A 14,253-nucleotide genomic window follows, 5' to 3' on the forward strand; every position below is an offset into this window, starting at 1 on the left:
TCCAGTATTCTGGCCTGGAGGATCCCCATGGACAGAGGAGTCTGGTGGTCTATAGTCCATAGGGTCGCAAAGAATTGGACATGACTGAGCAACTGAACACAGCACATATGTTTATTCTGTCATCTTGAAACTAGAAGTCTATAGCCTTTTCGATTTCACAGATCTTTTACCACAACATACTCTTCTGTCTTTGATTCATAATTTGTCTTCCAGACTTTCTGGGTAACTAACCATCTTATTTTACTGGTTTCATACATGCAACATTTAGTTTATTAGTAAATTAACAAGTTCCACACCTATCTATCATATCCCATTTGCAGTAACTGTTGTCTGCAATTGAACAGGGTACTGAATTTACATATAACTTGGAGGAGATTGTTTATTAATTGAAAGGGCATTAGTTGCCAGTGTCTCATGGGCTTTTTCTTATTCGATAGGCTGACCATTCTCTGCTTACCTTCCTGTCCCTCCATTCTCACACTTCTCTGTACCACCAGGAAACCGATTTCTGTGAATAACTTCCCGAGCCCCTCCCAGCTCACATCTATTCCCCCCCTTTCACTCTCTCCCTGCCTCGCTGCATTTCTGGCAACATCACTCTATAGCCGCAGCTCCTGAAGTAAAATGGCTTCAGGTTTCACAGGGAAACCCTTCCCAGTTGCTTCCCTTGACCCTCCCCAGGCCTCTGTAAATAATCTCTTTATTAAACTCCCTGCAGTCATACCCAGTGAGCCACTCATTTCCTGTGAAGACACTGACTGATACATAACAAAAAAAAAAAAAAGATTTTGAAATAACTCATCTCTAAAGTCCCTTGAGTTCTTGTGTTCTATAATTTTTATAAGAGTCAAGTATATACTTGGCATTTAACTAAACACTTTGGGCAAATTTGGGGCTTCTTTTCAGTCAAGATTTCTTCTTACTACAGCAAAGAAACTCTTCAAACAAATATGCTCAGGCCCTAGAAAATATAAGCATTGTCAGTATAACTTAGACTAACATGAAAAGTTAGGACATACATATTGTTTCCTTTAGGCAAGGGAGTCATATAGTTCTGGTAAAGTACATATGTTTTTGTTTTTAATTTTTAAAAATTTAGTACAATTGACATACATTATATTAGCTTTCAGTTCAGTTCAGTCGCTCAGTCGTGTCCGACTCTGCGACCCCATGGAATGCAGCACACCAGGCTTCCCTGTCCATCGCCAACTCCTGGAGCTTGCTCAAACTCATGCCCACCAAGTTGGTGATGCCATCCAACCATCTCATCCTCTGTCATCCCCTTCTCCTCTTGCCTTCAATCTTTCCCAGCATCAGGGTCTTTTCCAATGAGTCAGTACCTTGCATTAGGTAGACAAAGTATTGGAGCTTCAGCTTCACCATCAGTTCTTCCAATGAATATTCAGGACTGATTTCCTTTAGGGTTGACTGGTTGGATCTCCTTGCAGTCCAAGGGACTCTCAAGAGTCTTCTCCAACACCACAGTTCAAAAGCATCAATTCTTTGGTGCTCAGCTTTCTTTATAGTCCAACTTTCACATCCATACATGACTACTGGAAAAACCACAGCTTTGACTAGACAGACCTTTGTCAGCAAAGTAATGTCTCTGCTTTTTATATTTGCTTTAGGTTATGATATAATGATTCAATATTTGTATGTATTAGGAAATGAAATCATCACAAGTTTAACATCCATCACTATACCTGGTTACACAATTTTTTTTCTTGTGATGAGAACTTTGAAGATTTACTCTCTTAGAAACTTTCAAATATGCAATACAGCACCATTAACTATAGTCACCATGCTGCACCCCCATTATATATTTACTTAACTGAAAACTTGTACCATTTGATTCCCTTCACCCATTTCACCCATCCCTCACCTCTGGCAACTACTAATCCAGTCTCTGTATCTATGAACTTGGTTTTTTATTTTTACTTATTTTTCTTTAGTGGTGGTGGTTTAGTTGCTAAGTTATGTTCAACTAACTCTTGTGATCCCACAGACTATGCCTGCCAGGCTCCTCTGTCCATGGGATTCTCCAGGCAGGAATACTGGAGTGGGTTGTCATTTCCTTCTCCAGGGGATCTTCCCGAGCCAGGAATTGAACCTGTGTCTCCTGCATTGCAGGCAGATGATTTACCAACTAAGCAGTGAAGGAAGACACCACATATAAATGAACTCATTGATACATTTGTCTTTCTGTCTGACATTTCACTTTAGCATAATGCCCTCAAGGCCCATCCATGTTGTCACAAATGGCAAAATTTTATAACTAAATAATATTCCATTGTGTATATACATACACATACACACACCACATTATCTTTATCCATTCATCCATCAATGGTTATAGGCTGTTTCCTTTTACTGGCTATTGTAAATAAGGCTGCTATGTATATGGGAATGCACATATCTTTCTGAGTCAGTGCTTTCATTTTCTTCAAATAAATACCCAGAATTGGAATTGCTGGATCATATGACAATTCTATTTTTAACTTTTTTGAGGAATCTCCATACTATTTTCATAGTGGCTGCACCAACTTATATTCCCAGTAATAGTGAGCAAGGATTCCGTTTTCTTCACATCCTCACCAACACTTATTATCTCTTATCTTTTTTATCATAGTCATTCTCACAGACATGGTATCTCATTATAGTTTTGATATTCATTTCTCTGATGATAAGTGATGTTGAGCATCCTTTCCTGTGCTTTCTGGCCAACTGTATGTCTTCTTGGGAAAGCTATTCAGATCCTCTGCTCATTTTTTAATTGGATTATTTGGGTTTGGGGGGGTTGCTATTTAGCTGTATGTGTTCTTTATATTTTTTTAATATTAACCCCTTGTCAGATATATGATTTGCAAATATTTTCTCCCTATTAGTAGCTTGTCTTTCCATTTCATTGATGGTTTCCTTTGCTGGCAGAAAGTTTGATATAATTCCTTTGTTTTTTGTTTGTTTTTGTTTTGTTTTGTTTGCTTTTGTTGCCTTTGCTTTTGGTGTCAAATCCAAAAAATCATCACCAAGACCAATGTCAAGGAGCTTACTATCTATGTTTTCTTCTACTACTTTTATGGTTTTAGGTCTTGCATTCAACTCTTTAATGTATTTTGATTTATTTTGGGGGTATGGTGTAAGGTAGAGGTCTACTTTCATTCTTTTGCATGTGACATCAGTTTTCCCAACACCATTTACTAAAGAGACTGTCCCTTACCCATTATGTTTTCTTGGCTCCTCTGTTGTAAACTAATTGACCAAATATGCATGGGTTTATTTCTGGACTGTCTATTCTGTTCCATTGATCTATGTATGTTTTTATACTCACTACATTTGCTTTTTTTTTTTACTTTGAAACACAGAGACAGCCAGAATTAATTCCAAAGCTACAAAGTTTCTTTTTATCTCCTATTCTTCTTTTCCCTTAGATATTCCACCATCAGAAGGCCAGGAAAATGTGAAAAATAAGTTTTATCAATCCTCCCTTTAAAAAGAATGAATTCCTTGACCTCTGTCCCAGCCACAGACACCAGATTATCTTTTCCCAGGCATATCTAGACTTTTTGTATCCACTGAAGTTTTCTACTTTCTCACCTCTCATAGGTCCTTCAATTCATTCCCATTTTAAGCTGCTCTTGTCAAGGTTTTCTTCAGCTTCTTTGATACTAAATTTAATGGATACTTCTTTGTCTTACCTAACCTCTCAGCAGCATTTGACACCACTGCTACTCTTTCATGAAATATTATTTTCCTTATGTTTGCTGTTACCTGACTTTTCTACTTTTTCCTCCTAAATGTCTGATTGCGCCTCAGTCTCTTCAAGTGGACATCTCTCCCTCTGTCCATCCTTCAAATCTTCATGCTTGTTGGAACTCTGTCTTAGTCTTCCTTATCTTTCTACCTACATTCCTCCACTGGATGGTCTCCTCCACTCCTACGGCTTCAGAAATCAATTGTATACTAATGACTCTCAAGTGGACCATGTCAAGTCTGAATATTCCTCCTGGCTTTCAAAGATACTGTTTGTAACTAAACACTAGGTAACTCCATCAGTGTGCCCACAAATTCCTCATACTCAACATTTTGCTTTCCCCTCAAAACTAACTTTTCATCTATATTCCTTATCCCAGTGAAACATACCAAACCAGAGACCTGGGTATAATCCTTGACTCTCTGGGTCCCACATCCAATAAATAATCAAGTCTTATTGATTCTGTCAAAGATATACCTTAAATCTATCATCTAATTCTCTCCCCATTCTCACTGCCACTTCCACAGAAGTGGCATCTCTCTACTGCTAAGACAGTTATCCTCAAGACCAGATCTTATAATAGACCCAGGGCAATCTTTTCAAAATACAGATATAATCAAGTTATCCTCTTACTAAAGTCTGCAATGGTTTTACAAACTGCTATCCAAATAAAGCCCAAATTGCTCAACATTGTTTACAAGGCCCAACATCTGGTCTCCTACCCTGTATTTCAAATTATTATGTGCCAGCTAAATTAAACCTCTTTTAGTTCCTCCAACAAGCCATGATCACTTTTACTCTAGACATCTTCACATGATGTTTCCTCCCCTTGAAACATGACTATCCAATGTTATCAGTGTTATCCTGCTATCAGTAGTTCTTTTTCGGCCTATCAGTACTTCTTGACTAACAGACTCATTGGAAAAGACCCTGATGCTGGGAGGGACTGGGGGCAGGAGGAGAAGGGGACAACAGAGGATGAGATGGCTGGATGGCATCACCAACTCGATGGGCATGAGTTTGAGTAAACTCCGGGAGTTGATGATGGACGGGGGGGCTGGTGTGCTGTGATTCATGGTGTCACAAAGAGTTGGACACGATTGAGCGACTGAACTGAACTGAACTGAACTAATGAATTCCTCTGTCTCAGCTTAGATGTACCTAGTTCAGTTCAGTTCAGTCGCTCAGTCATGTCCGACTCTTTGTGGCTCCAGTGACTGCAGCATGCCAGGCCTCCCTGTCCATCACAAACTCCTGGAGTTTACTCAAACTCATGTCCATTGAGTTGGTGAGGACATCCAACCATCTCATCCTCTGTCGTCCCCTTCTCCTCCCGCCTTCAATCTTTCCCAGCATCAGAGTCATTTCCAATAAGTCAGTTCTTCGAATCAGGTAGCAAAAGTGTTGGAGTTCCAGCTTCAACATCAGTCTTTCCAATGAATGTTCAGGAATGATTTCCTTTAAGGTGGACTGGTTGGATCTCCTTGCAGTCCAAGGGACTCTGAAGAGTCTCTCCAACACCACAGTTCAAAAGCATCAATTCTTCGGCACTCAACTTTCTTTATAGTCCATACATGACTACTGGAAAAACTGTAGCTTTGACTAGATGGACCTTTCTTGGCAAAGTAATGTCTCTGCTTTTTAATATGCTGTCTAGATTGGTCATAACTTTTCTTCCAAGGAGCAAGAGTCTTTTAATTTCATGGCTGCAGTCACCATCTGCAGTGATTTTAGAGCCCCCCAAAATAAAGGCTGTCGCTGTTTCCACTGTTTCCCCATCTATTTGCCATGAAGAGATGGGACCAAATGCCATGATCTTAGTTTTCTGAATGTTGAGCTTTAAGCCTACTTTTTCACTCTTCTCTTTCACTTTCATCAAGAGGCTCTTTGGTTCTTCTTCACTTTCTGCCATAAGGGTGGTGTCACCTGCATATCTGAGGTTATTAATATTTCTCCCGGCATAACTGATTCCAGCTTGTGCTTCATCCAGCCCAGCGTTTCTCATGATGTACTCTTCATATAAGTTAAATAAGAAGGGTGACAATATACAGCCTTGACGTACTCCTTTCCCATGGAAACAGTCTGTTGTTCCACGTCCGGTTCTAACTGTTGCTTCCTGACTTGCATACAGATTTCTCAAGAGGCAGGTCAGGTAGTCTGGTATTCCCATCTCTCAGAATTTTCCACAGTTTGTCATGATCCACATAGTCAAGACTTTGGCATAGTCAGTAAAGCAGAAATAGATGTTTTTCTGGAACTCTCTTGCCTTTTTGATGATCCAGCAGATGTTGGCAATTTGATCTCTGGTTCCTCTGCCTTTTCTAAATCCAGCTTGAACATCTGCAAGTTCATGGTTCATGTACTGTTGAAGCCTGGCTTGGAGAATTTTGAGCATTACTTTACTAGTATGTGAGATGAGTGAAATTGTGTAGTAGTCTGAGCATTCTTTGGCACTGCCTTTCTTTGGGATTAGAATGAAAACTGACCTTTTCCAGTCCCGTGGCCACTGCTGCGTTTTTCAAATTTGCTGGCATGTTGAATGCAACACTTTCACAGCATCATCTTTCAGGATTTGAAATAGCTCAATGGAATTCCATCACCACTAGCTTTGTTCATAGCGATGCTTCCTAAGGCCCACTTGACTTCGCATTCCAGGATGTCTGGCTCTAGGTGAGTAATTCCACCATCCTGATTATCTGGGTTGTGAAGATCTTTTTTGTGTAGTTCTTCTGTGTATTCTTGCCACCTCTTAATATCTTCTGCTTCTTTTAGGTCCATACCATTTCTGTCCTTCATTGTGCCCATTTTGCATGAAATGTTTCCTTGGTATCCCTAATTTTCTTGAAGAGATCTCTAGTCTTTCCCATTCTATTGTTTTTCTCTATTTCTTTGCCTTGATCACTGAAGAGGGCTTTCTTATCCGTCCTTGCTATTCTTTGGAACTCTGCGTTCAAATGGGTATATCTTTCCTTTCCTCCTTTGCTTTTCACTTCTTTTCTTCTCACAGCTATTTGTAAGGCCTCCTCAGACCGCCATTTTGCTTTTTTGCATTTCTTTTTTTGGGGATGGTTTGCTCCCTGTCTCCTGTACAGTGTTATGAACCTCTTTCCATAGTTCTTCAGGCACTGTTTATCAGATCTAATCCCTTGAATCTATTTCTCACTTCCACTATATAATCATAAGGGATTTGATTTAGGTCATACCTGAATGGTCTAGTGGCTTTCCTTACTTTCTTCAAGTCTGAATTTGGCAATTAGGATTTCATGATCTGAGCCATAGTCAGATCCTGGTCTTGTTTTTGCTGACTGTATAGAGGTTCTCCATCTTTGGCTGCAAAGAATATAATCAATCTGATTTTGATATTGACCATCTGGTGATGTCCATGTAGAGAGTCTTCTCTTGTGTTATTGGAAGAGGGTGTTTGATATGACCAGTGTATTCTCGGCAAAACTCTCTTAGATGTACTGTTCTGTAAATCTAGATTAGACCTGCTCCTATAGCACACTATGTATCCACTTATCAAACTCTATTATAGTTGCCTATTCACTTGTCTCTATTCCCTTTTTTAGATCATAAGTACTATTAATATGAAGGTTAAAATTATACCTATTATGTTACCAATGACTTGAACATTAGCTGGCACTTGAACAAAGTAGGCACTAGGGAAGTAGTGGTTGAACGATAAATGAATAAACAAGTAAACCACCAGATTAAACATAGCACCAGTGGAAGTAGATTTTACACATGGACTTTCTTTCCCTTACTTTCTCTCTTCTCAAGAAACAAATAACAAATTAGTTACCCTTACCTCCAAATAAGCAATTGCTTACAAAGGACTAATTAGTGCATAGTTACAATGGCAGTTAAAGAGAATTCTATCTGAGCCTTTGCTTTCTTCTTCATTTTTCTCTTTCTTCCTACAAATAAAATTTTTGAACTGAAAGTTTAAGCAGATTGAAGAAAGACATGTAACTGACTTTCTCTTGATCTGCCTGATGCCCAGTCTATATTCCTAGACATCTGTAAATGTGGTAGTACATGTACAAGAGATAAAAAAGAACCTATGACAATATTTTATTTGAACCAGATCTCCAAAACATTAATTAAAGCTGAGCATACCTACTCTGAACTGAAAAATCAGAGATTTATGTGAACTTGTAAAGTTGAGGTTTTCTGACCTCTTGTAGAATTTATGTCTTCTTTAAATAAGCATTTCCTCTTTGCAATGAAGTAGTTTTTTTAAGTTTATTTTAGTGACTAAGCTTCTGGCATAAATAGATATGTTATTCAATTCCTTTATTGCCTGGTTTTCACCCTTTTTACCCATTTCTTGTCAAATATTTAACAGAAGGTTTTGGGTTAAAATAAGCAGCCCTAATTATGAAGCCTAAAATTTCATCCCTGAAGTTCACTTGTTGATAAGGTGATTTAGAAAGAGAATGCATGGAGATGCATTCAATCTCCCCACTTAATCTAAGAGCATTTTGATACAGCTCTTCACATATTTGCTTACTATTTGGAAGGTATCAACTACTTTTTAGTTTATCACAAGCAGAACTTGCTAAGTTACAACTTATGCCCTATGTGTGCAGTCCTTTCAGGTAAGACAAAGTTTTTCCATCAAACAAAGGCATTCTAATTTTGAGATTTGGATACTAATACTTTAGAAAGAGAGGATTCTATTGGGCTAAATCATTCAAATTGGTTACCTTGGATAGGCTCATGCCCAGCACTGTGAGTGTCAGCAAGCCAGCACAACAGACCAAAGCACTAGAGCTGGAGAGGCCAGAACTCGGTGGGATGTTTCCATCGACCAAGCAGTTCATTCCAGTCAGGTCACTGAGACCAAAGTGTTCCTAGAATAGAAGGAAAAATAGCACTTAGTAACTCTGCTTGGATTCAAAGAGTAGCAGAAAGTTCTTTCACTCCTCAGAGAGCAAAAGCCTCACAATGGACTTATTATGCTACTTATAGAAACAACTTGTGCAATTCAATTTAGTTGAGTCCATACATGACATTTTATTTAATGGCTGTTGGCCACAGGGCACTATAATTTGAAGACTAATTTTTACTTTGTTGAACAAAAAGCTACGATCCATTTCCTAAAATTGCTTTGAATGGTCTTTTTCATGAATATGAATTGATTTAAACAAATATGGAAAAATATTAAACAATTATAATTCAGGTAGCAAGACAAGAAATACAAAATTATTAGTTAGGCAGGTTAAATCTCTATATAGCACATCCCAACACTCTGTCATTGTAAAAGTCTAACACCAAGCAGTGGTTTGTTTCTATGCAGTATTCTATGTAATACTTTTCTTCAGATAACCTTCCAAAGTTTCTCATTTCTGTTTTATTTATGGAAAATCCTAGGCACGAAAAGAGTAAGAGACTTTCCCAAGATTACATATAGGGAAATGGAAGTAGGACTGAGGTCTCTGATTTCTGGTTGAGAACTTCCTCACTGCAGTCAGAAACCCGGGCCAGCATACTGTCACTGTGATTTAATGTAAGTCAGCGATATGAGGAAATCCAGATTTTTACCCAAGTTTATAGATACAATTTAACCATATGGTAGCTTTCAATACAGCCAAATTAGAATTCAGCCACAAATGAAAATGCAGACTCTTAAAGCAGGGAAACTCTATTTCTGCAAAATAGGAAAGTCCAAAAAAATAATCAGACTTTGAAATCAAGATGGAAAGCTCTAAGATACATAGATTAGTATATAGGGTGAGGACACTTAGGATGATATATCATATCCTTTGTGGTTTGGGATTAAAAATAAATTTAAGGTCACCTCCTTCTCAAGAAAAAGTACCACCATGTTTACAGATTATTCAAAGGGTTCAAGACCAAAGTACAAAATACTATTATATTACATAATTATGCATTTCATCATACATATTATTCTAGGGAGAAATTTCAGTAAACTAGATAAAATAGCCAAAGTAACAACAAAACTCTGCAAATAAAAGACCGTTTTTTTCTTTTTTTTTTAAATCTCTTTTTCCCCTAAACTGGCAAAACTCATCCACCACAAAAGAAGAGATTTAGTTGGATGTACTTCTCTTCTTGATTTCATATGATCTAAAAATTTCCTTTCCAGAAATACAAATTATAAACTGAAATATTGCTGCTGCCAATGCCCTTTCACACAGAACATCAGACAGCTTGTTTAAAAAAATCCTTGGAGAACACTATATATTTAACCATAAACTGATCCACAGGGTGTCTTGAATGTGAATCATACTTACAAACTTATCACGCAATGTTTAAATTAAAATGTACAACAGATTCAAAATGCAAATGGGTTTTGCCAAATTCAGAAATAGTGCTATCCCATAAGGATAACATGTTCAATTTAATATAAACAGATTATCCACTGGAACTTTCTAGTATTTGAATTTGAAAGTTTCTAAAAGGCTAACATTTAAATTACTTCTCTGCCAAACATTCATTACACAGACCTGCTTTTGCACGTAAGCTGTCAAATCAAAAGGGAAGGCTGTAAGACCTGAAATTCTCAAATATAACACAAGGCACATTTGTTCTTTTTGTCACTTCATCCATATGCTACAGAAGACATGTTGCTACAAGAAAGATGAAATTGTATTTGCCAACAAATGTTTCCAAATACTGTAATTCCCACTAATGCTTGTAACAAGCCAAATGATTTGAAGATTTAAAGCCTGCCAGTACCTTTTCCTGTACGTTGTTACCATCTGTCTGGGAAAAAGCAAGGAAGGAAGAGATGGGGGCAAGGGAAGAAAGGGAGGTGGGAAGAAAGGGAGGTAGGGAGAAAGAAAGATACATACAGAACCACCATAATTAGAGTACAGGATTATACAACAGAAATAAATGTGATGCATATCTGTAATGGAATGCCACTGAATCCTACACTACTCATGACAAAGTTTCAGATAGTACCATCAGATAGTAAGGAATACAAGCTCTCTAAAACATGAATTTTAGCAAACAAATCAGATTGACTCAGCAAATCAATTTTCTTTCTTCCTTCATGGTTTTTTAATTAGGAGAGAAAGTAGGAATATTTCATCTTCTCATACATGACATTAGAGATATTCAAAGTTAGTATTCAGTGTTTCCAGGAAAATCCTTATTTTCCTTATTAAAAATCACTACATCTTTTTTTAAATCCCATCTGAAGTAGTAATAACAAAACTAAGTTAGCATTGATTGAATGCCTACTATGTGTCAAGCACTGTGTGATCCTTCCAACAACTCTTTGTTGAGATAATAATAACATATTTCACACACAGCAAATCTGAGACTTAAGGAGTTAAATTAACACAGCTGGGTAGAGTCTAGACTCAAACCCAAGGCTGTCCAGCTCTAAATTCTATTACAGTGTACACTTATACATCACTAGAACAAAATGTAAATAATACTACTAGAATGTATCTTTCAAAAGAAAATTTCAACAAAGATTTGAAAACTAGAACAAAGTATCAAATGCACTTGACTTATGAACAGCCACTACAACCCCCGATGACCATCACCCAGAAACAATCATATCTACTCTATCCCCTGAAATATGTTCACGAGCAAAACAGAGCAGAAACATCAGCACTGAAAGGAGACAAAAATGATATAGTAAATGAAATAAATCTTGATATAATACACATCATAACCTCAACTGCTAGTAGCTGCTTTATACTGATTGAACCTCAATTGCTAGTAGCTGCTTTATACTGATTTACCTGAATTCCTTTAAATCCACATAGGAAATAGTTGTGCCACAGAGGCTTGGTTTTGTCAATCTGGATGTTATTAGCACTAGTAGTGAAGTCCCTGCAAAAGCAAACAACAGTTAATTGTCTAGAGGCCTTGTGCTACAGAATGAATGGCTGACTACTGCCATCTTGTGCCAGGACAATGACACTGACATTTTATTTTCCATTTGCTTCTCATATATGTACTCCACAGTCTACCCAAAAACAACAAACATCTCCAGCTGCTAAAAATTAAGAGAAGTTTTAGTGACCTTAATAACTAAACTACTTTCAACTGGCCCTTTTTACTTCCTAAAAGGGAGAGAAATTAATATATTTTAGCATAATCTCTACCACTGTATTTCACAATGGCCCTTATTAAGTTGGTATAAACCACATAAATGCTTATCCTTATGCCTGCTGTTTGGCATACCTTTTACTAGAACACAAGTACTCAAAGCCTTCTTTTCACACTCTCTGCCACCCATCCAATTTTACCATCTGCACAGTTTAAGAAAAAGAAGGAATAAACAAAGCAAATGGTGATTTTAATGGATCATAACTCATTGAATAAAATGAGATTCCATGAATCTATATGAATATAAAATAACAAATGAATAAATAGCTAAACGAATGAGAAAAGAAAGTACTTCCTTAGAGCAAAATGAGAAGAAATAATAAAAATCAAAAAATCACTATTTGGCAAACTCCATGACAATCATTTCAGGAAGGAATCATCAATGCATGCTAAAGTTACTGAGTAAAAACTTGATGAGAAACAATATATCTACATAAACTTGAAATATTTCCTTACCAGATATTTACTGAAAAGGAAAAAACTAGTAACTTTATGGTAATCTAGCAGACAACTCCTTAGCCAAATGATCAAAATTAACGACAGTTAAAGGAACATCACGTGCCTCCTTGATACGATGCACTGAGGACACATCAGTTGACATGTGGGAATTCTTCATACTATTTTTGTGACTTCCTTGAAAGTCAAAAGTTATTTCAAAATTAAAAATAGATAGGCTTCTAAATTAACCAAAGAATAAAATATGTGAAGTGGGAGAGGGGTGGAGATCAAATCAAAAGTGAGGAAATAAGTAACATTCCCACATTGACTGAATGCTCTTCATATATAGCTTACTAAATAACTACTATGAGCCACTCACTGCAGCAGGTGCCTTCCAAGCATTACCTTAATAACATGGACATATTATCTCCTAAGAAAAATATGGGACGACCAGTTAAATCTGTGCGAGGCATTCATAGGAATATAAAAGTAAAATGTGAAAGGCTTATCTTTTAAGCCTCTGTAATCTAGCCAAGACAGCATGAGCACAAATCACACTCACAGTACCACTGTCACGTGATGGTATGTAATATGGGGTGGGATGCAAGGCCAAGAGGACATCTGTTGGGCTGTACTCAGGCCTGTAAATCTTGTAGCTGCCCAGGCTCGAGATCGAAGAAAGAGCCTAGAGACAGCAACAGAGATAGCAATGGTTTATTGGATCGAGTATCTTACAAGTCTGCAGCAAAACACACTGCCCCACTGTGTACGGCAGACAAAAGGCAAGACAGGGCAGTAATCTTTCTATTCAGGGAAGAAGGAGGCTACCATTTATAGGCTCATCAATTACCAGGGAAACCAGCAGCTGGGATGCGTGGCAAGCTCATGATTAAGCACTAATTAAGCTCTATGACTAGGGTACAGGTGAAGCAGGGACTGGTACAGCAGGAGATGTACAGAGATCAAGAGAATAGCCATTTTGAATGGCCTGGCCATACAACAATTTTTATAGTTAGCACACATTAGAGTATGAAGCAAGAGGCTTTCCTGGAGGCTCAAAGAGATCTAGTGACTCTCCAGGGACCTAAACAGCCTGACTCCAGCCCTCAAACATTTTACTATCACTCACAGGAATTAAAATTTATTGACTATAGTCAATAAGAGGTCCCAGAATTTGGAAAGCAGAAAAGATTATGTTAGCAAAACTGAATGGGATCTGTTCCAAGATAAGCAGATCTTGGAAGTCACCACAAAGAAAAAACAAGGAAGGAGTCTCGAGGACAAGGGTGATGGTATACTAGGGAAACTAGTAGAGGAGGAAATTTGTGCAGATGTAGGAAGTTAGATGAGAAACATCAAAGAAAAGGCTAATAAACCCTCGATCTAATTCCTTCAGACTTAGAAGGAATCTAAGTTGCATCACAATGTGATGCAACCACACACTTAAGAAAGTGGATAAAACATTTTAAAAAACATGTTGGTAAACATGTGGAGCAACTGGAACTCCAATACACCGATGTGCGAGTGTAAAATTGTACAACCACTTTCAAAAACAGGCAAATTCTTAAGATAAATCAGACAGTCCACTCCTGGGTATTTACCAAACAAAACATGCATCCATACATAGATTTGTACACAAATACTCATAGCAGGTCATACCTGAATGGTCTAGTGGTTTTCCTTACTTTCTTCAATTTAAGTCTGAATTTGGCAAAAAGAAGTTCATGTTCTGAGCCATAGTCAGCTCCCAGTCTTGTTTTTGCTGAGTGTATAGAGCTTCTCCATCTTTGGCGGCAAAGATTATAATCAATCTGATTTCAGTGTTGACCATGTGGTGATGTCCACGTGTAGAGTCTTCTCTTGTGTTGTTGGAAGAGGGTGTTTGCTATGACCAGTGCATTGTCTTGGCAAAACTCTGTTTGCCTTTGCCCTGCTTCGTTTTGTACTCTAAGGTCAAATTTGCCTGT

The 14,253-nt window shown here is 37.7% G+C and overlaps 1 protein-coding gene across 9 annotated transcripts in view; it reads right to left on the reverse strand.

The window, feature by feature from the left end:
* Window positions 1–14,253, reverse strand: part of GALK2 (galactokinase 2) — a 146,066-nt gene that overhangs the window by 93,908 nt on the left and 37,905 nt on the right. For 7 of the 9 annotated variants that reach the window (XM_070469301.1, XM_070469304.1, XM_070469299.1 and 4 more), the window contains 2 exons: window positions 11,479–11,569; window positions 8,461–8,607 (listed from right to left, as the gene is read on the reverse strand). In XM_070469301.1, coding sequence (XP_070325402.1) covers window positions 8,461–8,607; window positions 11,479–11,569 — 238 coding nt within the window. The remainder of the gene's footprint in view (window positions 1–8,460; window positions 8,608–11,478; window positions 11,570–14,253) is intronic. The other 2 variants (XM_070469306.1, XM_070469305.1) reach the window with 1 other exon arrangement.

The sequence above is a fragment of the Odocoileus virginianus genome, chromosome 6, assembly GCF_023699985.2.
Source record: "Odocoileus virginianus isolate 20LAN1187 ecotype Illinois chromosome 6, Ovbor_1.2, whole genome shotgun sequence".
In the NCBI taxonomy this organism is placed as follows: domain Eukaryota; kingdom Metazoa; phylum Chordata; class Mammalia; order Artiodactyla; family Cervidae; genus Odocoileus; species Odocoileus virginianus.